The sequence below is a fragment of the Astyanax mexicanus genome, chromosome 19 (assembly GCF_023375975.1).
Source record: "Astyanax mexicanus isolate ESR-SI-001 chromosome 19, AstMex3_surface, whole genome shotgun sequence".
NCBI lineage: Eukaryota > Metazoa > Chordata > Actinopteri > Characiformes > Acestrorhamphidae > Astyanax > Astyanax mexicanus.
Genome location: NC_064426.1, coordinates 43,415,004 through 43,439,404, shown reverse-complemented (window position 1 = coordinate 43,439,404; position 24,401 = coordinate 43,415,004). Strand labels below are relative to the sequence as shown.

Here is a 24,401-nt window from a genome sequence, read left to right as displayed (position 1 = left end):
CCTTAAAATCAGTGTGTCAGAAAATTTGAATATTATATAAGAAAAACTTACAGCACTTCATGCTTCCCTCTGCTGACAACTTTTTTAATGGAGATCAGGATTTCATTTTCCAGCAGGACTTGGCACACTGCTATTTTACAGACCAAGATCAATATTTGGTGGAATAACCCTGGTTGGTTTTTAATCACAGTTTTTTTTTTCATGCATCTTGGCATCATGTTCTCCTCCACCAGTCTTACACACTGCTTTTGGGTGACCTTATTCGACTCCTGAAGCAAAAAATTAAGCAGTTCAGCTTTGTTTGATGGTTTTTGACCATCCCACTATTTGTACCTTTTTTAATATTTATATTTTATGGACCAAAACAGTGTTCACACACTGTAAGAAGTTTACATAATAAATAAAAATGCATTAATGCAGTCTTTCTGTCTGTCTGTCTGTCTGTCTGTCCAGCAAGACATTCTTCAATAAAAAAAAGAATTAGGTAATTTAAAAAGTAATTAAAAAAAATTACCTTATCCTGTGCAACAGAGGGAACTCTTGCTCTTCCTTTCCTTGGGCAGTCCTGATGAGAGCCAGATTCATCATTATAACATGTTCTTTGTGATGACTGCACTTGAGGATACTTTTAAAGTTCTTCAAATTGTCCTTTTCCGGATTGATTGACCATAATTTCATTTTATTTTTTTCTTTATTTATTTTTTTCTTTATTCACTGTATACCTGTAACTCTACCTCTTCACTACTTTACTTTAACTGATGCTCTCAAACACTTTATTAAGAGACAAGAAATTCAAGTAATTAACTCTTGATGAGTTCAGCACAGCTGTTAACTGAAAGCCTGAATTCCAGATGACTCTACCTCTTCTCTTTAGGGAGTTTTAATAGGAGTGTGGTGGTGAAGGAAGCTGTATAATCAGTAGTGATTCTGGCTGATGGAGGCTGTGCTGTTTGTGCAGATGGAGGGAGATTGGTGTGTAAAGCTGAGGGTATTAACAACTCAAGACTGAAGACTGAAGATCTGCTTGAATTGCAGAAGATCTGATCTGTATGCATGCAGGTGCTTTTCAGCTCAGATCCCAACTTTTACCAACTATTCACTTTACTTTTTGAGTTTTCTACGAACTTAAAATTTAAAATACAGAAGATTTTAGGTGCTTTTTATCACATCCTGTTCATTTTACAATAGGATCTAGAGCCTTATCCAGATGGGATTAGTATCTCTGGGGGTTCTGGGTAATTTTCTCTTTTATGTTTTTTTTTTTAGTTTTTATCCTCTGTGATTTTATTCCCGTCCAGAACGATCATGTAGGTGTTTTTCTCAGACGTCCTCTGAGATAAAAAAATACAGGCTGAATTATCTACTGTTTTTCTCTGAACTCCGTGCTCCTCCGGTAATTTTAGTCCCGTCCGGACGCACATCTCTGAGTTTCGTCTCCTCGCCTTTAATAAAATAGATATTTGTCCACTGCCGCGCACCGTAATTACACTTTGGGTGCCACGGTTTCCACGGAGATCCACGTTAAAAACACAACAGCGATTGGAAATGGAGGAGCTACTGAACACTGCGATGACGTCATGTGACCGAGAAAAAAAAGCCTAGAAACTCACTGATCCTCCTGTTTTTACAATTACAGTCCGGATGCAGCAGTTTTATCACTAGTGTGAGTAGAGGTTAAGAGATAAGATAAGATAGAGATAAGATATTAAAAACACTGTAAAACTGTACGCATACATGATGAATATAATCAAGAGGAAGATGGATGATCACAAACCATCAAACCACCAAACTGAACTGCTTGAATTTTTGCACCAGGAGTAAAGCAGCATAAAGTTATCCAAAAGCAGTGTGTAAGACTGGTGGAGGAGAACATGATGCCAAGATGCATGAATAAATATGTGATTAAAAAGCAGGATTATTCCAAATATTGATTTTTGCTCTTAAAACATGACTAGTGTTGTTTCTAAATTAATACAAACATTTGAAGTCTGATTCTCATTTTCTACAAATAAATGCTGTAAATTACAGTATTTTTTATTCAGAATGTATGTGAAATGTTCATTTTACTTAAATATATACATATAAATAGTAAAATCAGAGAAATGTATCATTTTTTAGTGCTTCTGATCTGGTTCTGGGTATTGAAGCACAGGGTAAAAGGAGGATTATAGTAATAAAGTATACAGAGAAACACATACAGAGAACTACAGTCTGTAATTATTATATGATACAACTACAGAGTGAAATATATGTTCACATATATGTAATCATTTATGCATTTGCATATCTGTGTCAGCAATCGGTGCAACTTAAAGTAGATGAACGCTGCATTCATTATAGTAGCAGCGTCCACAAACATTTGGACACGCAGTATATTGTATTTAATGGATTATTACACTGGATTATTCTGACCTCTAGTGGTGGGACTGTGTTACTGCAGTGTTCTTTAAAGTGTTACTAAACCAGCTGATTATATCTGACTTCACTATTTTCTTATATTTTCTCTTTTCTTTTCACTTGTCTTTAATTTTCTTTTCTTCTTTTTTATTTCTTTTATCTTTTTCTTTTCTCCTCTCTCTTCTTTTCTCTTGTTTTTCACTGTTACCCCTCTACAAAGGTGCAACAGTGAACTGGGGTTCAACTATCTCTCTCTCTATTTATTTATGTATCTCCCTCTCTCTCTCCCTCTCTCTCTCTCTCTCTCTCTCTATCTCTGTCTCCCTTTCTTTCTTTCTTTCTCTCTTTCTGTCTCTCCCTCTTTATCTCTGTCTCTCTCCTCTCTATCTGTTTTTCTATTTCTCTCTCTTTCTTTTGCTTTTTAACTCTTTCTTTATGCTTTATGTCTATATCTTTCTTTCTTTCTTTTTTCTTTCTCTCTCTTTATCTCTCTCTCTCTCTCTCTTTCTCATGCATGTCTTCACATGTAAAATGAAAGAATAAAGAAAGTAAAATATAAAGAATATTCTGGTTTGTTTAATTATTTTTTGTTTTTTACTAAATAATATATATATTTATAGTTTGGAAATAATAATAAAAAAGAAACACTAAGGTGCGTCCAAACTTTTGACTGAACCTGTCCATTTAAAAGTATTAATTACTAAAATGATCTGTAGATAAAGTTATTGGGAAATCTATACTGTATTAAAATATATTTTCTCTGAAGTTTTTTTTTATCTTAAATGTTTTTAAGCTGAGTGTTTTTGCAGTTCTAATGTGTTTATTATATTTAATATGGTACAGAAACTGAATCAGTAGTGATCAGTAGATGGCGCTATTGGTCTGTCTGATCTTGAGGTTGAGGTGGGAGTAGAGTGCAGGTTTTTATCACAGTGAGCAGAAATGATCAAATGAAAATGCCAGTTAAAAATAATGTTATGATGATGGAACGGGCACTCATCAGGACTGCCTCAGGAAAGGATAGAAGAGCAAGAGTTCTTTATCTCTGTCTCTCTCTTTTTTCTCTCTGTCTCTCTCTTCTCTTTATCTGTTTCTCTTTTTAGTTCTCTTTCTTTCGCTTTTTTTTCTCTCTGTCTCTCTCGCTCACTCACTTTATATCTCTTTCTTGTTCTCTCTTTAATCCTTACTTTCTTGTACTCCTTCAATCTCTTTCCTTTCTGTCTCTCTTTCCCTCTCTCTCTTTTCTCTCTCTGTGTCTCTCTCTCTCTTTTCTTTCTTTCTTTCTTTCTTTCTTTCTTTCTCTCTCTCTCTCTCTCTCTTTTTCTCTCTCCTCTCTTTATCCGTTTCACTTTTTCCCTCTTTCTTTTTTTCTCTTTAACTCTCTCTCTTTTTTACATGTAAAATGAAGAGTTGAAGAGAGGATGAGTTTATTATTAAAATCTACAATAAAGAACATTTAAAAATAATTTAAAAACACTGAATTTCCTTAATATTAATAAAAAAAATCTCAGATCCTCGTCTCCACGGTAACAGTTCCTCTGTTCACGCGGTGATACATAATCACACCATATCAACACCCACATTAACCACAATAACCCCATCCTGCTCCGTATCAACCACCCACCGCCCTGATCAACACATCTAACCATCTAACCACACCACTCAAACCCCAGACAGGAAGAGGTTTGATTGACAGGTGTGCTGAGCAGAGTCGTCTCTTTAACAATGCTAATAAACGTCATCGGGAGACAGCAGCTGAACTGACTGATCTGTTCATTCAGCTATTAAACATTACGATTAGCATCCCGCTACACTGTGCTGCTGCTCACTGTGCTGCTGTTCACTGAGCTGCTGTTTTCACTGTGCTGCTGCTCACTGTGCTGCTGTTCACTGTGCTGCTGTTTGCTGTTCACTGTGCTGCTGCTCACTGTGCTGCTGTTCACTGTGCTGCTGTTTTCACTGAGCTGCTGTTCACTGTGCTGCTGTTCACTGTGCTGCTGTTCACTGTGCTGCTGTTCACTGAGCTGCTGTTTGCTGTTCACTGTGCTGCTGTTCACTGTGCTGCTGTTTTCACTGAGCTGCTGTCCACTGTGCTGCTGTCCACTGTGCTGCTGTTCACTGTGCTGCTGTTTACTGTGCTGCTGCTTGCTGTTCACTGTGCTGCTGTTTGCTGTTCACTGTGCTGCTGCTCACTGTGCTGCTGTTCACTGTGCTGCTGTTTTCACTGAGCTGCTGTTCACTGTGCTGCTGTCCACTGTGCTGCTGTTTGCTGTTCACTGTGCTGCTGCTCACTGAGCTGCTGTTTGCTGTTCACTGTGCTGCTGTTCACTGAGCTGCTGTTTGCTGTTCACTGTGCTGCTGTTCACTGTGCTGCTGTTCACTGAGCTGCTGCTCGCTGTGCTGCTGCTCACTGTGCTGCTGTTTGCTGTTCACTGTGCTGCTGCTCACTGTGCTGCTGTTTTCACTGAGCTGCTGTCCACTGTGCTGCTGTTCACTGTGCTGCTGTTCACTGTGCTGCTCTTCACTGTGCTGCTCTTCACTGTGCTGCTGTTCACTCTGCTGCTGTTCACTGAGCTGCTGTTCACTGAGCTGCTGCTCGCTGTGCTGCTGCTCACTGTGCTGCTGTTTGCTGTTCACTGTGCTGCTGCTCAGTGCGCTGCTGTTCACTGTGCTGCTGTTCACTGCGCTGCTGCTCAGTGCGCTGCTGTTCACTGTGCTGCTGCTCACTGTGCTGCTCTTCACTGTGCTGCTGTTCGCTGTGCTGCTGTTCACTGAGCTGCTGTTCACTGTGCTGTTGCTCACTGAGCTGCTGGTCACTGTGCTGCTGCTCACTGTGCTGCTGTTCACTGTGCTGCTGGTCACTGTGCTGCTGTTCACTGTGATGCTGCTTACTGAGCTGCTGTTCACTGTGCTGCTGCTAACTGTGCTGCTGTTAACTGTGCTGCTGTTCACTGTGCTGCTGTTTGCAGTGCACTGTGCTGCTGCTCACTGTGCTGCTTCTCACTGATGCTGCTCACTGAGCTGCTGTTCACTCTGCTGCTGCTCACTGTGCTGCTGTTCACTGAGCTGCTGTTCACTGTGCTGCTGTTTACTGAGCTGCTGCTCACTGAGCTGCTGCTCACTGTCCTCCTGCTCACTGTGCTGCTGTTTGCTGCTACATTGTGCTGCTCTTCGCTGTGCTGCTCTTCACTGTGCCGCTGTTCAGTGTGCTGCTGTTCACTGTGCTGCTGTTCGCTGTGCTGCTCTTCACTGTGCTGCTGTTCGCTGTGCTGCTCTTCACTGTGCTGCTGTTCGCTGTGCTGCTCTTCACTGTGCTGCTGTTCGCTGTGCTGCTCTTCACTGTGCTACTGTTTGCTGCTACACTGTGCTGCTCTTCACTGTGCTGCTCTTCACTGAGCTGTTGTTCGCTGTGCTGCTCTTTACTGAGCCGCTGCTCACTGAGCTGCTGTTCACTGAGCTGCTGTTCACTGTGCTGCTGTTCACTAAGCTGCTGTTAACTGTGCTGCTGCTCACTGTGCTGCTGTTCACTGTGAGATATACAACTTTTCAAAGATTTACAGATGTATGCATCATAGATTAATACTAAACTCATCCAAACTATGAAGAAAAATATATCGTATTATTTTTTTAAACAAAAAAGTGTTAAACAAACCAGAATATGTTTTATATTTTAGATTCTCTGCTGGATTTTCTCAGTCAGTTTTATGAGGTAGAGTCTCCTGGAATTCAGGCTTTCAGTTAACAGCTGTGCTGAACTCATCAAGAGTTAATTACTTGAATTTCTTGTCTCTTAATAAAGTGTTTGAGAGCATCAGTTAAAGTAAAGTAGTGAAGAGGTAGAGTTACAGGTATACAGTGAATAGCAAAGAATAATAAAGTAACCAAGTACTATATATATATATATATATATATAGTGCTCTAGTGCGCCACCTACTGGCAGAACACACATAATACTGTATTTTGCAACCCTAGAAATATACTCATATACATAAATAGAGTCTTCACAGTCGTACTCATTTCCTGTGTGAGACTGATGAGATAAAACAGAAGACTGCGGGAACTGTTGAGACCCACATCCCAATACTTCCCAGTCTAGTTCTGACCCTATAAATAGAAATGTGTGTGTGTGTGTCTCAGAATTCACTGTTGTTAAATGAGCTGCATTGTGTTTTACTGCATTCCAGTAAAAACCTGACTGATTTACACACAGCAGTGTAAATACACGCTGTACCGCACACCATGTACCACACACACTGTATCGCACACTCTGTACCGCACACTCTGTACTGCACACACTCTACCGCACACTCTGTACCGCACACTCTGTACTGCACACACTCTACCGCACACTCTGTACTGCACACACTCTACCGCACACACTGTACTGCACACACTGTACCGCACACTCTGTACTGCACACACTCTACCGTACACTCTGTACTACACACACTGTACCGCACACTCTGTACTGCACACACTCTACCGCACACTCTGTACTGCACACACTCTACCGCACACACTGTACTACACACACTGTACCGCACACTCTGTACCGCACACTCTGTACTGCACACACTCTACCGCACACTCTGTACTGCACACACTCTACCGCACACACTGTACTACACACACTGTACCGCACACTCTGTACTGCACACACTCTACCACACACTCTGTACTGCATACACTCTACCGCACACACTGTACTACACACACTGTACCGCACACTCTGTACCGCACACTCTGTACTGCACACTCTGTACCGCACACTCTGTACTGCACACACTCTACCGCACACACTGTACTACACACACTGTACCGCACACTCTGTACCGCACACTCTGTACTGCACACACTCTACCGCACACTCTGTACTGCACACACTCTACCGCACACACTGTACCACACACTCTGTACCGCACACTCTGTACCGCACACTCTGTACTGCACACACTCTACCGCACACTCTGTACTGCACACACTCTACCGCACACACTGTACCACACACTCTGTACCGCACACTCTGTACTGCACACGCTCTACCGCACACACTGTACCACACACAGTGTAACGCACAAACTGTACCAAACACACTGTACCACATACACTGTACCGCACCCACTGTACACACCTTCATTTAAAAACAGCATTTTGTGTTTACCTGTGTTGTCTTTGACTAATGCTTAAATTGATGTTCCGAAACATTTAAGTGTGATAAACATGCAAAAAATCAGGGAATCAGGGAATCAGGAAGGGGACAAACACTTTTCACACCACTGTATACAGGCTACAGGTGTAGGTGATACACAACCCTTTTTCAAGGCAGTAACACATTTTTTAAGAGATTTCATCTACAGGCCAAAACTGAAACCTGAATGTATTACTGGATGGATATGGACACAGTCCTTTTTACTTCCAAACTACTTCTCAAACACTGTATGCTCTATTATACACCCTGTGCATGGTGCATCAGTACTTTTCCTGTAGTTATGATAGCAAAGCCACACTGACACGCCCTGAATCAAGCTGCACGGTGCATGTTTACTGACTTGCCTTTTAACAGATCATTAAAATAGGTGCCAATGTAAAATGAGTCAACATAGTGTGATTTGCAATGTAGATTTGCAGTTTTAAGGTTTTATTATTTTTATTTATATAATTTTAATTGTATAGAACAATAAATATAATCTAATAATTAACCACAAGTGACCCGATTTAACTTAAGATAAAAAAAAAAGTTACTGAAACAAACAAGCCAAAGTTTCCAAAATTAGTTTCTTCTGCTATGTTGCATCAGTTTTTTTTTTTTTGGAATGTACACTCTGAATTATCATTAGCATTAGCATTAGCGTTAGCATTAGCATTAGCGTTAGCATTAGCATTAGCGTCTGTGTGTCCAGATTAAGAGAGGTCATGTCAGGGGTCAGGGGTTAATGAGAGCACACTTAAAATTGTTTGTACAGCTGTGAGGAGCTCAGGATGTGGACAGCGAGGCAGGACAGACAGCAGGACAGAGAGGGGGAGGGGCCTACGAGGTGTGAACAGATCAGGTGACCTGTGACCCCGCCCCCCCGGAAGAGAGGCTAGCATGGTGAGAATAGTGTGAACTCTGAGATCACAGGGGCTGATGGGTAAGTGCTGAAGTGTTAAGCCTTGTGGGTGAGGAGATCTCTGAGGCAGTGCTGAGAACATAACTCACACTTATGCTTGTGCACACACACACTATACACACACACACACACACACTATACACACACACACACACACACACACTATATATATATATATATACACACACACACACTCACGTCATCCAGACTACAAAGGAACACATAAGGAATCATGTAGTAACTAAAAAGTGTTCAACAAACCAAAATACTCTGAGGCTGGTAACTTTCCTGTACTTTCGTGGGGTGGTCCTGATGAGTGCCAGTTCCATCATCATTATAATTTTCAACTTTTTCAATGGTCTTTTTTTGACTGCACTTGAGGAAACTTTTAAAGGTCTTGAAATTGAGTCATTTTTACTTTACTTTACTTAGTTGAGGATTTCTTGCCATAATTAAGCAGTAATACACTCGAGGTTTGTGCTATAACGTATAATATCGGCACTGCTGTGTTGTAGTCGTAGATCAGCAATATTACAAGTTATAGCAGGACCCTCGAGTGTATTATTGTGATTATACCACAGTTCCATTATCACTGTTTATTAAAAGATTTTAAAGAGTTAAAGAGGAAGAGACAATAGGATCTATTTGGTTATAAAAATTCCGCCAGTTAAAATAGTTCCATTGCTGCTCTGTTTTCCATTGTTGCTCTGAGTAATTCATGTAGAGCTTCGGTTACAGTACATTACCGGCTGATAACGGCACTCATAGAATGCCTCTCAACCAATCACATTGCAGGGCCAGAACTAACTGTGGTATAATTACATTTATATAGCGCCTTTTTGCCACTTAAGGCACTCAAGGATGTTTAAACAAACACTCTACACACACTCATCACACACTGGTAAGAAGCGGCAGCCAATCGTGCACAGCATACTCTCACCCGGAAACCACCGTCCACCTGGAGGACTACATTATTTACCCACATACAGCATTTACCCAAGACAGAGTGCCAGTCTATATCTGGACATACAGACACACCAGGACAGTTTTTTTAAAGGGTATCTAATTTTTCTGGGTAATTTAGAGTATTTAAATCTCTTTTAAGTGTTAAATGCTTTACTCTCCCAACTTTGTTTGGAATTTGTCCCAGGCCTGAAATGCAGGAATGGCATATATTATTAAATTCCATGAATTTGAGCTGATAAAACATTTATCATCTTGGTTTTATACTGTCTGCCATCAAATTTTAAGGACTTAATTGAAGCCATAGAAAAGTCAAATAAAGCGACAAACGTTGAGACAATAAAACAAGAACTAAACAAATGACTTACTAGAAAAGCAAGAACTAATAAAACAAAGGTCCAAGCAAAACAAATAAAGGGAACTTACCAGGGAGTAACGTACACAGAGAGAACAAACAAAGCACAACTGTGGGTCAAAAAGCAGGACAGAGAGGGAGGAAAATCTGGGGTATATATACACAGACAAGGAACACCTGGGGAAGATAACGAGGGGGCGGGGTCACAAACTAGACAGAGGTGGGAACACTAACGACAGGGCCGGCTAAAGCAGGGCTAGGGGCGGAGACAAGACAATAACCAAACAGAGCCATGTGCTTAAAGAAAAAGCACATGGGGAAATTATAGAAACAGACAGAAAAGAAAAGAAAAGCAAGAACAAAAAGAACCAAGAAAGAAGGAAAACGAGACAGACCAGTGTGACACAAATAATCTATAATTATTATAATTTACATAGAAATAGGAATTCTAAAAAAACAATTTTAAACAAATTTACTCAGGAAATCACTTAAGATCTCACTTTATTATTGTATATTATATTAGTGTATTAATGTATTAATCAGTGTATCAGTGCATTATTTTGTATTAATGTATTAATGTATTAATCAGTGTATTATTGTGTATTCATGTATTAATCAGTGTATCAGTGTATTATTGGTCAGCGGGGGGGGCGGGTGGAGTTGGTGGTGTGGAGCTGGTGAAGGTCTGGAGGAAGGATGGAGGTGGTGGGAGGTAATAAGAGAACTCATAATGTCTCAGGCTGCTGTTAGACAGGGTGCAGATGGTGGAAGCTGGAGCTCAATCTGAAGTGTGTGTGTGTGTGTGTGTGTGTGAGTGTGTGAGCTGTGTGTGTGTGTGTGTGTGTGTGTGTGTGTGTTTTCCCTGAAGAAGAACAGCAGATCACATTACATTGTTCTCTGAGCTTCAAACAGTTAAAATCGTTAAAAGCGTCAGAGTTACACACTAAATCAGAGCGTGTCTCCACAGCTGTACTGCTCATCAATAACACCCATCCAACGTGTGTACGTGTGTGTGTGTGTGCAGAGTCAATACACTGGTGACGACTCGCTTGTGTCTTATTATGACATTTAATACAGTAGGTCTGTGAGTTGTTTATGATGCTGCACTGCTGATGAAGAAACTCTTCCTCATTGTCTGCAGCAGCTGATAGTAAAACAAAATATTCATAAATGTCACTCAGGGCAGTTAAATCAAACTCGTCATGTTGCAATGTTGTTTTAATTCTCCACACATTAAGAAGTAGATACACAGCGCTGTCTCTGTGTCTGTGTGAGTGACAGGCTGCTGCTGCCTGAGAAGTGTGAAGGGGGGGAGGAGTAATCCACATGGTTGGGCACGTGCTTGTAAACGTGAGCACGTGTGTAAAGCTGTGCTCCTCAGTCCAGCACAATTTATCAGTGCAGATATTTCCAGTTACAGCTGAATTCACGCTTTTAATCCCAGAAAAACTTATTCTTAATCTTATTCACCTTTTAAAAAGCCAAATAATTTAAATGCTGATTAAAGGGCTGATTATTGTTTATTAAATTGTTTAATACTGCGCTATATAGCGTTGAAAAAAGAACATTTGCAATGTAAATGTAGATTTTTTCCAATAAATTGCAGCTCTAGATTAAAATAAACGCTATGAAGAAATGGAGCAAGTGAGGGGTTACTGGAAAAAGAGAGAGAGAGAAAGAGAGAGAGAGAGATGGAGGGTAAAGCTAGGGGTGGTCGGGGGGGGGGGGGGGCACTAGTGAATCTCCTCACAATGAGCCATTCAGCTCTTATAACTGCCTCCATTCAGCAGCAGATGTGGAGGGAGGAACCGGCCCCGGCATATCTGTGATCACTGATTGAGAATATGGAATTCATATAGGATGTGTGTGTGTGTGAGTGTGTGTGTATAAGTGTGTGTGTATGTGTGTGTGTGTGTATATAAGTGTGTGTGTGTGTCTCAGTGAACTCTCGAGATGTGATTAGCCCCATGATTGGTTGATAAAGGGGGTCCTTGTGTGGAGAGTCTGGGTTCCGGTAATGAAACAGAGCGAATCACGTCATCCGATGGAAACCACGCCCCCTAGTGACGGGAAAATAATATTAAGTTTAATAAAAGTCAATAATAGTAGAATAATAATAGTTGAAACTGACTGCAGTGACTCCCACAAGTCTATGGTGTGGGGTGTATTTTTGGTTTGATTTAGTGTGTATTTGTGTCTTTGCTATCATAATGACGGGAAAAGTACACAAGCCTTGCACGTTTTAAAATGCAAAGCAAAAGTACTAATTCATGTTAATTCTTAATTAAATCATGGGTGTGGTTAATTTTGGGCGTAACATGAAATAAATAATAAATAAACCAATCAGAGTGTCTCTTGCTCATCATTCTCTTTAAGAGTAGATCAGGTGAGCTCTGTCTTTGGTGGATTGCTATTGTAACGGTGCAGCTACCTGGACATGTCCAATGCTTCTTAGCAGACCACTTAAAAATGGAATATATAAAATATAAATATAAGAGGAAGATGGATGATCACAAGCCATCAAACTAAATCAAAAGCTAAACTGCTTGAATTTTTGCACCAGGAGTAAAGCAGCATAAAGTTATCCAAAAGCAGTGTGTAAGACTGGTGGAGGAGAACATGATGCCAAGATGCATGAAATTAAACTGTGATTAAAAACCAGGGTTATTCCACCAAATATTGATTATTTCTGAACTCTTAAAACTTTATGAATATGAACTTGTTTTCTTTGTATTATTTGAGGTCTGAAAGTTCTGCATCTTTTTTGTTATTTCAGTCATTTCTCATTTTCTGTAAATAAATGCTCTAAATGAGAATATTTTTATTTGTAATTTGGGAGAAATGTTGTCTGTAGTTTATAGAATAAAACAACACTGTTCATTTTACTCAAACATAAACCTATAAATAGTAAAATAGCTGGTGTGTTACAAGTGTGTATTACTGGTGTACCTGGAATTTTAGTGGAGTGCAGTAACGAGTGTGGGCTAATTAGCTGAATAGGCTTTATGCTTGGTCATATAGCCATACAAGGTGTGTGTGTGTGTGAGTGTGTGAGTGTGTGTGTGTGTATGAGTGTGTGTATGTGTGAGCAGCTGTTGCTGAGTCAGGAGGAAAGGAACCTCAGCAGGAAGGTCACTGGATCTCTGGAGGCTCAGAAACACAGGGAGCAGCCATTAATCTCCAAACAATACCCACTGCCTCAGGCCATGTACACCCCTATGTGCGGGAGAGTGTGTGTGTATAGTGTGTGTGTGTGTATAGTGTGTGTGTGTATAGTGTGTGTATATAGTGTGTGTTTTTAAGAGCACGAACTTGTCTTCGTGTACCGCTCTTCATCATTTATAGAAGCACCTCTATAAAAAAATAAAATAATATATAATATTATATATATACATATACATACTAGAGCAACCCCATTCAGCCACACAAGTCACGTGTCACATAATTCCTCCTCTCTGAGGTCACTGATGATGTCACTGTATATTTACGATACTATTTGAGTAAAGTAATTGAGTAATCCATATTATGGCAAGAACTGTTTATCTAAGTCAAGAAAAGTAAATACAACCTTAAAAAAATAAAGCTTAGGGTTCAAATCCCGGTCATGCAGCTTGCCATCAGCTACCGGAGCCCCAAAAGAGCATAATAGGTCTTGCTCTCTCTCTCTGGGTGGGTACAGTACAGTAGATGGCGCTCTCTCTTTCCCCTCATCACTCCGAGGGTGATGTGGATCAGCACAAGGCTGCATCTGTGAGCTGATGTATCAGAACCACCAGAAGCGCTGTGCTTTCCTCCGAGTGTTAGCGCTGTGATGTATCGGAGGAGGCTTGTGCTAATCTTTTTAACCCTCCTGGTGTTGGAGCATCACTAGTGATAGGGGGAGGAGTCTTAATAAGTGGGTTGGGTAATTGGCCGTGTAAAAGGGATACAAATTAGAAATAAAATTATTTAAAAAAAAGAAATGAAGGCCAGTAAATCCTAAAATCAATTTCAAGAGCGTTCAAAAAAGTATCCTCAAGTGAAAAGATAAATCAAAAACGTTATGATGGTGAAACTGGCACTCATCAGTACCTCATTAACTTAGATAACAACCTAAGGGCTGTTGAAGTGCCAATAATGAACACTAAAGGTGGTCAGGCATCGTACCAAAAGCATGCATGGTGTTCTTATTTGTACAATAAAAATTCGAAATAAAAAATAAGAAAAAATTTAAAACATTGTTTAGAGCTCATTTGATTTACTATATTTTATTGAACTGAATCCAATCAAATCGACCGGGGGTTGCTGTGTCTTTTTTTAGTAGTATGCCTTTTTAAGTTATCATTTATGAATCACTACACACACAGTAATTGTTTTTAATATTAATATATATATATATATATATATATATATATAAGCTTAGAATTTGCTGCATATTGTGTGGGAATGGAATAACATTTTATAATTATTATTTTATGTGGTTATATGTTTATGATTTAAATATTTTTTACAGAGATGTATATATATATATATATTTTATCTGTGCAGTCTTTAAATTGAGAAAATTCCTTTTCTTTAGTGTCCTATCCAGAGTTTCTCAGGGGTTCTGGGTAATTTTATCTTTTATGTTTTTTTTTATCCTCTGTGATTTTATTCCCGTCCAGAACGATCATGTACGTGTTTTTCTCAGACGTTCTCTGAGAAAATTACAGGCTGAATTATCTACTGTTTTTCTCTGAACTCCGTGCTCCTCCGGTAATTTTAGTCCCGTCCGGACGCACATCTCTGAGTTTCGTCTCCTCGCCTTTAATAAAATAGCTATTTGTTCACTGCCGCGCACCGTAATTACACTTTGGATGCACCACGGTTTCCACGGAGATCCACGTTAAAAAAAACAACAGTGAGTGGAAATGGAGGAGCTACTGAACGCTGCATTGATGTCATGTGGCCAAGAAAAACTAAAGCCTAAAAACTCACTGATCCTCCTGTTTTTACAATTGCAGTCCGGATGCAGCAGTTTTATCACTGAGTAGAAGTGTGAGATATTTTACCCAGAGAAAATAATCCGGATAGAGCTTATGTGTAAAAATAGCTCACTTTCAATCAGTGCATTTAATAAGAATTGAGCACTATCTATGGTACACTGGGCCACAGCAATATAACACACACTGCAAACATCCACCCCTCCCCCACCCACCCACACCTACACACACACACACACACACTTACAATTTACAGCCCTGGAGACCTGAGTAAACAGGGAGCGAGTGCTGTGTACACAGCCACCGGATACAGAGAGCTGTGCCACTTTACATGTCGTAAACACACACACACACACACACACAAACACACAAACACACACACACACACACACACACTCATAGCCTCATACAGAAACATCCAGCACATCACACACTGCAGGAGACTCCTGTATTAAGAGTAATTTAATAAGAATGTATTAATATATGGATATAATATCTGGAAAAAATAAGATTCCACTTAAAAATGATGTGTTTCTTTGATTTTACCAAATTAAAATCCTCTGGAATATGATCAAGAGGAAGATGGATGATCACAAACCATCAAACCACCAAACTGAACTGCTTGAATTTTTACACCAGGAGTAAAGCAGCATAAAGTTATCCAAAAGCAGTGTGTAAGACTGGTGGAGGAGAACATGATGCCAAGATGCATGAAAAAAAACTGTGATTAAAACCAGGATTATTCCACCAAATATTGATTATTTCTGAACTCTTAAAACTTTATGAATATGAACTTGTTTTCTTTGCATTATTTGAGGTCTGAAAGCTCTGCATCTTTTTTTTGTTATTTCAGTCATTTCTCATTTTCTGTAAATAAATGCTCTAAATGAGAATATTTTTATTTGTAATTTGGGAGAAATGTTGTCTGTAGTTTATAGAATAAAACAATAATGTTCATTTTACTCAAACATAAACCTATAAATAGCAAAATCAGAGAAAGTAGATTTTGGTTGAGAGGGTGATGCTCTGTAAATCTTTTAAAAATATTTTATACCGCAATCAATTTTATATAGTTTTAAACCTGGATCAAACTCTGCCTCTGAATATCTCTGATACAGACCAACAGCAGAGCTCTAACAGGTGAAACACACACACACACACACACACACACACACACACACACACACACACACACACACACACTAATTTCCCATGGTAAGCTTTCCACACTGAGCTGCAGCTCCACAGCTCCGTATCCCCACAGCGTCCTAACAGCACCCTAGCAGCACAGCCAGAGGGAGAGTGTGTGTGTGTGTGAAGAGTGTGTGTGTGTGTGTGTGTGTCTTACCTCATATAAAAATCTAGAGCTGGGTCAGCAGTACAGGACACACCATCACAAATCAACTCACCAACAAAAAAAAGTGTTTCAGTTATTTTGTCCCATTTTTTTTTCTTTTACACGTTTTTTACATTTTACATTAAACTGTTTTTTATTCCTTATTATTTTATTACTTAGAATAGCATTACTACGGTAAATGTATGATTAGAATAGCACTACTGAGGTAAATTTGTGACTAAAAGAGCAGGCTAAGGTAAATTTGTGACTGAAATAGCACTGCTGTAGTAAATGTATGATTAGAATAGCACTGCTGAAGTAAATTTAAGATTAGAATAGCAATACTGAGGAAAATCTATGACTAAAGGAGTAAGCTGAGGTACATTTATGATTGAAATAGCACTGCTGAGGTAAATGAATGACTAAAAGAGCAATACTAAGGTACAGTCATGATTACAATAGAACTACTGATGTAATTTTATGATTAGAATAGCACTACTGAGGCAAATGTATGACTAAAAGAGCAAGCTGAGGTAAATGTATTATTAGAATAGCAATACTATAGTAGATTTATGACTAAAAAACACAGCTGAAGTAAACTTGTCATTATAATAGCACTGTTGAGGTAAAATTATGATTAAAATTGAACCGATGTAGTAAATTAATAGTAAGAATTGACTGCTGAGGTGAATGTATGATTTAAAGTGAGGCAAAATGAATGAAAAGCTTTGTAAAACCATTATTATACACTATTAAAAAAGTTACATTTTTTGTAACACAAGAACAAACCATCATCACATCAAGTGCACACCAGATCTTTGAGCGTGATATTTATTCGTAGGCCCTCTATAAAAAAATCTTAATACTAAATCACGTTTACAGTTCGATACTCATAAAGTTTTCTTTAGTAAAATGTTTTTTTACCCCAAAAGCAGAACTTTTTACACATTTACAGTTTTTACAACAACGAAACAAAACAAAACAAAAACTCAACAACCATTAAGAATTACTGAACGTATTTTTCATTATGGATATTTAAACATCTCAGTTCTAACAGAGAAACACGACGAGAGGCAGAATATCCACTTCCTGTCTGAAATCTTTTCCTGTTTTATTTATTTATTTATTTTTTATAGGGCAGACGTTCCTGCGTCTTCCCTTATCGTTTCCAAACCACCCGAAACCAGCCTTTTACCAAACCCTGAAAAAATACATACTGGAGAAAATACACAGGTTTTAATAAAATTATCTTAAGATAATTATCTCTAATTTGACCAGGCATATTATATCAAAATTATTATTTTTTAAAACCAATTCTGAGATAATTAATTTTTGGTTAATTATATTTTTAAATTGTGATGAGATACTGTAATTTATTCATATTTCTAAATAAATAATATTTAAAAATAATGATTTTATTTCTTTTAGATATAGATATATTTTGTCTTAGACAGTTGAGTTGACCAAAAAAAAAAGTTTTCCCTAAAAATCTTTTTTGTACATTAGATACTCTTGTCTGAATCAGTTTATAGGTCAGTATTATTAGTTTTTTACCTGTTTCACCTGGAAATTTTTACATTATACCAATAGATTTATTTTTTCAAATGAATTCTGAGAAAACAGAAATTAATATTTCAAATTCATGATGAGATACCAAATTATATATATATATATATATATATATATTAATATTCTGAGACGATACATTTTTGGTTAATTTTGGTTTTTCTGAACATGTAATTGAAATTAAGATACTTAGAGATAAATACTTTCAAGATAATTATGCTAGGCAATTAATTTGAGTTAATGTAATTAATTAAAAACTTCCAAAGCATCTTCGCAGGAAACTTCGTAAACATTAGTATTATTCGTTTTTTACCTGCTGTAGTAAAACCCATGCGTTTTTTCCTTGTATGTCCTTTTTTAGGGACTCAAAGCACCACTTTCCGCTGTACGCCATTCAAATCTACTAAAAACGTTAAAAAAACGCTAAAGAATCAAAGTAGTATTGCACTTTCTCCGCGGGCAAGCGACTTAAATCTTAAATAATTAAATTACATCCGAATTTAAACATCTCTAATTTCTGTTCTTTATAAAGAACCGTAATCAAGTTTACGCTTTTATATTTTAGCGTTTTTTATTTTAGTTTAGATTTAGTTTAGAAACTCGCTCTGGATGCTGGAGCTTCTTCTCTTTATACTATAAACTACATTCATTTACTCGATTCAGTGCCTTCCTCTGTAATTACCAGAAAAATAAGATAAAAAAAGGCAAAAATGTGAAAATATACACATACAGAGATCTATAAATAACCCATCAGATCATTCAGAGCATCACATTTCAATATATTTCCTTAATCACTTTGATCTTAGTTTAGAAAATGTAGCCAATTTCAGGTTCATCCACTTTTTAACCTTTAAATTTTAATGACCATATGATTTTTAAAACATCAGTGCAGACATGGACAATAAAACCAAAAATCAACTAAAACTACAATCGAATGATTATAGCAGGGTCATATGTGGGTCAGATCCTGAGAGCTTCATTGTTTAAGGGCTAAATTACGTATTTTTTTAGGTCAAAATAGATTTTCTCCATCGATAAACTGAAACACAAAGTTTTGTAAAACAGATTTCCATGATTTTTCCAAAAATTTCTGTGTATTTTTATTTTCCAAAACGTATCCAGGCTTGGAAATAAATGCTATTAATGCTAATTCCAAATTCCATGATTTTTTCGAAGTTTTTAATGATCATATGAACCCTGCAGTTTGAAGATCTTCAGTTTAAGATCTGAGGCTTGCAGACGTTTGAAGCCGAGCTCGCGTCGCTATTTACGTTTTTTCTTGTGAAGCAGTAAAGGACATTAAGGACAGTGAGGACAGTAAGGACAGGAGGACGAGTGGGGGACAGATCAGTGAATGATGCCACAGAATTCATTAATGGAGGCCAGAAGACGAAGGTCTAAGGCTGCATTTACGCCGGTCCAGTTCACCAACAGTGATTATGATACTTCAGTATGAGAACACCAATCATAACGTCCGTTTAACAGAAAGAGCCAATCAGCTTGCTGGTTTTCCCGAGAGTAAAGGAGGTGTTGGAGATCTGCGCAAGTGCAGCAGCCAGGAAAAGCAGAAAAATACAATTTTTCTCCATTATTTATGCAAACACTACAAACTGCTACAGATTTTATCAGCGATGTGAAATATGTTTTAAAATATGTTGTTTATATATGTTAATCTGACGTTTTGTTTTCAGTATTTTGTTCTCTCTCCCCATTCAAACCGACAGGGGCTTGGTCTTCTATGAGTGAAAATAACTGCTAAAATAACTTTGATTCTAATTTATTTTGTTAATTGTCCTTCTTTTAAATATATTGTTTTAATCATGTTTAATTTGTGCTTTATTATTTTTTTTATTTGACTTCTATTTGTATTTTCTAGTTTGTAAAGCACTTTGAATGACCGTTGTATATAAAAGGTGCATTTTTAAATAAACTTGCCTTGCCTTGCTAAAAAAAATAAAAACTGATTTAACTGATAAAATCACTCATTTGGCTTTTATATTTCTAATTTTAGACAATTTTCTACCCAATTTAAGAAGCTCTCTCTCTCTCTCTCTCTCTCTCTCTCAGACTCTGGCTGCTGATGGAGAAACAGCAGCATGACCTACTGTACTCTCTCTCTCTCTCAGACTCTGGCTGCTGATGGAGAAACAGCATCATGATCTACTGTACTCTCTCTCTCTCTCTCTCTCTCTCTCTCTCTCTCTCTCTCAGACTCTGGCTGCTGATGGAGAAGCAGTATGACCTACTGTACTCTCTCTCTCTCTCTCTCTCTCTCTCTCTCAGACTCTGGCTGCTGATGGAGAAGCAGTATGACCTACTGTACTCTCTCTCTCTCTCTCTCTCTCTCTCTCTCTCTCTCTCTCTCTCTCAGACTCCGGCCGCTGATGGAGAAACAGCATGATCTACAGTACTCTCTCTCTCTCTCTCTCAGACTCTGGCTGCTGATGGAGAAGCAGTATGACCTGGGATTCAAACTCACAGTCCTCAGGCACCAGCTATTTTCTGATTGGATAGATCATCAGTTGATCATGTTGGCATCAATAATTTTTGCAATAATTTGGGATTTTTAAAAGGATGTAATTTCATAATCATTTATATAATTACATATATTATATTATTACTATTTTAGTCACAATATATGGTCTTAAAGTGACAATAATATAAATTTTTGCCTTTTTTTTCTAGAATGGGATTATGTTGTGTTGAAACGGTGGATCAGTGTAAATGCAGTGTAACTGTACTTCAAAGGCACAAATCATACAGGTATACAGGTAAACCAGTTTACAGGTAAACCAGCGCACCTGTGTGTTCCAGTGTTCCTCATTCTCTAAATAGCGCCCCCTGTATTCGGGTCCAACCAACAAAACGAGCGGCGTCACATTTGAATCATTTTATCACTCGATAATCTGTTGGTTTTTCGGGATGAAACAGCAACACTGACAATAAATACATGATTAAAAAAAATAAAAATAACACAAATAACAATAACAACAATAATACTCAAAATAGTAGAACACAGTGAAGATTGCATAATCAGAACAACGAGATGGTTGGTTCTTTTTTTTGGCACGAAAGAAAAAGTGAACGTTGGGACGTCGTGATTGTGAGAGCCTCTGGTGAACGTGATTGTCCCTAAAGACTACAAACTAGCACCTCGCTAAACAGGAGCATCTCTACGAGCTCTTGCTGTGCTTAGCGTAGCGTAGTATAGCTAACGTAGCGTAGCTTAGCGCAGCATAGCTTAGCATAGCATAGCGACGTTTCTTTAGTTAGTCAGTGCCTCGGTCATCAACAGGAAGTAGCCAATGGTTCCATTGGGGTTCCATTGGCTGATGGGAGGACAGTAGAACAATGTTAAAAAAAGGAATATAAGCAGTGCAAGACCTTAAAATACAAGTAGATTTGTTTATTATACAGTATATATATTTATATATATTTACAGCTCTGGAATAAAATAAGAGAGCACTTAAAAATGATGAGGAAGATGGATGATCACAAACCATCAAACCACCAAACTGAACTGCTTGAATTTTTGCACCAGGAGTAAAGCAGCATAAAGTTATCCAAAAGCAGTGTGTAAGACTGGTGGAGGAGAACATGATGCCAAGATGCATGAAAAAAAAACTGTGATTAAAAACCAGGATTATTCCACCAAATATTGATTATTTCTGAACTCTTAAAACTTTATGAATATGAACTTGTTTTCTTTGCTATTTCAGCCATTTCTTGTTTTTCTCATTTTCTGCAAATAAATTCTCTCAATGACAATATTTAAATAGGTTTATTTGTAATTTGGGAGAAATGTTGTTTGTAGTTTATAGAACAAAACAACAATGTTCATTTTACTCAAACATAAACCTATAAATAGTAAAATCAGAGAAATGTTGTTTCAACTTCCAGAGCTGTATATACATATGAATATATATATATATATATATATATACTGTATATTTATGTATATATTTCTGATTTCAATACACTTTCCATGTTGCTCAGGTATTTTATACCCAGTCTCTCTAATTCATTTTCTTATCTTTCCTCCCTAAATCACCTTTAATAGTTATTTAATATGAACTTTTTTGGAATTTCTTGGGGAAGAAAAGGCATAACAATAAAATAAACAAATAAACAAACAAATAAACAAATAAACACACACATACAGTACAATAAATGCCCAGAGTGCTGCCCTTACATCTCTCTACAGCCTCTATTCTCTCTCTCTGTGTCTCAGCAGGTTTTGTGCAGTGCAACGCTAACATGTTCAGTTCATCTCCCCTCCCGTATCTCTCCTGTTTTAACTTTAATTTTTTAATTTTTTTAATTCGCTCGTAGAAAAATAAATCAGTCAAAGCATGGGACGATAAGCCTCGCATGTTCTGTACATCACGCGTATAAAATAACTTTTTCCGTATGTACAATATAGACAACGACGACAGAAAAGAAGGACCAAAAAAAAAAAAAAGAATCGGATAATCACGCGAGCGACCTGTACACTATACACCTGAATAAGAAGACAGGCAAGAGGTACTGAAGTGTATGGCTTGGTAGGAAATAAATCCTCATATATACACATTTATATATATATATATATATATATATATATATATATATATATATATATATATATATATATATACGCAAACTTAATATACTTAAATCATCTATTATGTACTTAAATATCCCTGGAATCGTGACGGTAGCGCGGCGGAGCCACGCCATCTTTGTCTCAGTTTCAGTTTCTCGACTGTGGAATCCACCAATCCACAGCCGTCTTCTCCAAACCCACCAACAAACAGAGTTTCGCTTTGGTGACCTTAAACACAACGCAGGTTCTTGGAAAGTTCAGTTGTAAGACGACATTTGTGAGAACAAGGACGCTTTTATTCCTTTCCTCCTTCCGCAAACAAGCTGGACAACAGGGACAGTTTGTTTTCGGAAGTCCAGAATCTTGACCTTGATCGGAGACCAGCAACTCGCCTGGGGGACCAGAAACTCTCCTGGTAGTCCAGGAACATGCCAGGGAGACCAGGACCTTTCTTGGGAGATGAGCACCACGCAGATGAAGCCAGAAACTCGCCTGGGGGGCGAGCACCTCGCCTGGGAGACCAGGAACTCTCCTGGGAGACCAGAAACTCGCCTGGGAGACCAGAAACTCGCCTGGTAGTCCAGGAACTCGCCAGGGAGACCAGAAAATCGCCAGGGAGAACAGAAACTCATCTGGGGGACCAGAAACTCGTCTGGTAGTCCAGGAACTTGCCTGGGAGACCAGGAACTCCCCTAGGAGACTGTAAGCTGCTTGGCTTGCTCTTGTTAATATCCCAGCTCACTATACTCCAGCTCCTTTTTGAATCAGAATTATAATCCCAGCTTTGATCCTTGGTGATCCACGTCCCCCATCTTGCTCCAGGATAGTCTTCTGCCAAATGCTTAAGGACACCTTGACCAAGAAGACAGACCACATGACCAGTAGCCTCATTAGCAGTATCCAGGAACCAGCGCTAGCAGGCTAGCAGTGAATGGAGACCCCGTCCGCAGTCAGCAGCTGCCCGCTGGTGGGGTCGTAGGTTCCTGCCAGGTAGTAGAGGTCCTGCAGGCAGCTGCCGGGCTTCCTGTTCCTGCTCACTCGCTCGTATTCCTCCCGGCTCACCACCTGGCACTTATGAGAGATTGTCTGCACATCGTTCTCGTCTTCATGGCACGACTGGTACAGGGCATGCTGGGAAGAAAAGAGACATGTTCAGATTTCCACACAACTACTAATTACTGTATATAATACTTTGTCTATAGGTGTTGAATGACTGACAATATTTAACAAATCATTTTTGAGTTATAGTGTAAAGTAATATAGGGAGTACTGGACAGTATAAGGATGTATAGAGTAATAAAGAAAGCACAGGGAGTATAGCGTAATATAGAGGGTATAGGGTAATATAGAGAGTATATGGTATTATAGAGAGTATAGGGTAATATAGAGAGTATAGGGTAATATAGGGAATATAGGGTAATATATGGGGTATAGGGTAATATAGGGGGTATAGGGTAATATAGGGAGTATAGGGTAATATAGAGAGTATATGGTATTATAGAGAGTATAGGGTAATATAGAGAGTATAGGGTAATATAGGGAATATAGGGTAATATATGGGGTATAGGGTAATATAGGGAGTATAGGGTAATATAGGGGGTATAGGGTAATATAGGGAATATAGGGTAATATAGGGGGTATAGGGTAATATAGGGGGTATAGGGTAATATAGGGAGTATAGGGTAATATAGGGAATATAGGGTAATATATGGGGTATAGGGTAATATAGGGGGTATAGGGTAATATAGGGAGTATAGGGTAATATAGGGAATATAGGGTAATATATGGGGTATAGGGTAATATAGGGGGTATAGGGGTATTGGGTAATATAGGAAGTATATGGAATATAGGGTATAGTGTAATATAGGGGGTATAGGGTAATATAGGGAGTATAGGGTAATATATGGGGTATAGGGTAATATAGGGGTATAGGGTAATATAGGGAATATAGGGTAATATAGGGGGTATAGGGTAATATAGAGAGTACAGGGAAATATAGGAAATATAGGGTAATATAGGGAGTATATGGTTATATAGGGAATATAGGGTAATATATGGGGTATAGGGTAATATAGGGGTATAGGGTAATATAGGGAATATAGGGTAATAAAGGGAGTGTAGGGTAATA

The 24,401-nt window shown here is 38.4% G+C and overlaps 1 protein-coding gene and 1 long non-coding RNA gene across 7 annotated transcripts in view; both read right to left on the bottom strand.

The window, feature by feature from the left end:
* Positions 1 to 24,401, bottom strand: part of LOC125784464 (uncharacterized) — a 320,028-nt gene that overhangs the window by 29,349 nt on the left and 266,278 nt on the right. The gene's annotated exons all lie outside the window — the stretch shown is intronic.
* LOC103040205 (BAH and coiled-coil domain-containing protein 1) overlaps positions 16,917 to 24,401 on the bottom strand; it is a 147,686-nt gene continuing 140,201 nt past the window's right edge. For 5 of the 6 annotated variants that reach the window (XM_049468111.1, XM_049468115.1, XM_049468113.1 and 2 more), the window contains exon 29: positions 20,024 to 23,404. In XM_049468111.1, coding sequence (XP_049324068.1) covers positions 23,195 to 23,404 — 210 coding nt within the window. In that variant the 3' untranslated portion in view covers positions 20,024 to 23,194. Of the gene's footprint in view, positions 19,931 to 20,023; positions 23,405 to 24,401 lie in introns of those variants that run through there. The other variant, XR_007427265.1, reaches the window with a different exon arrangement.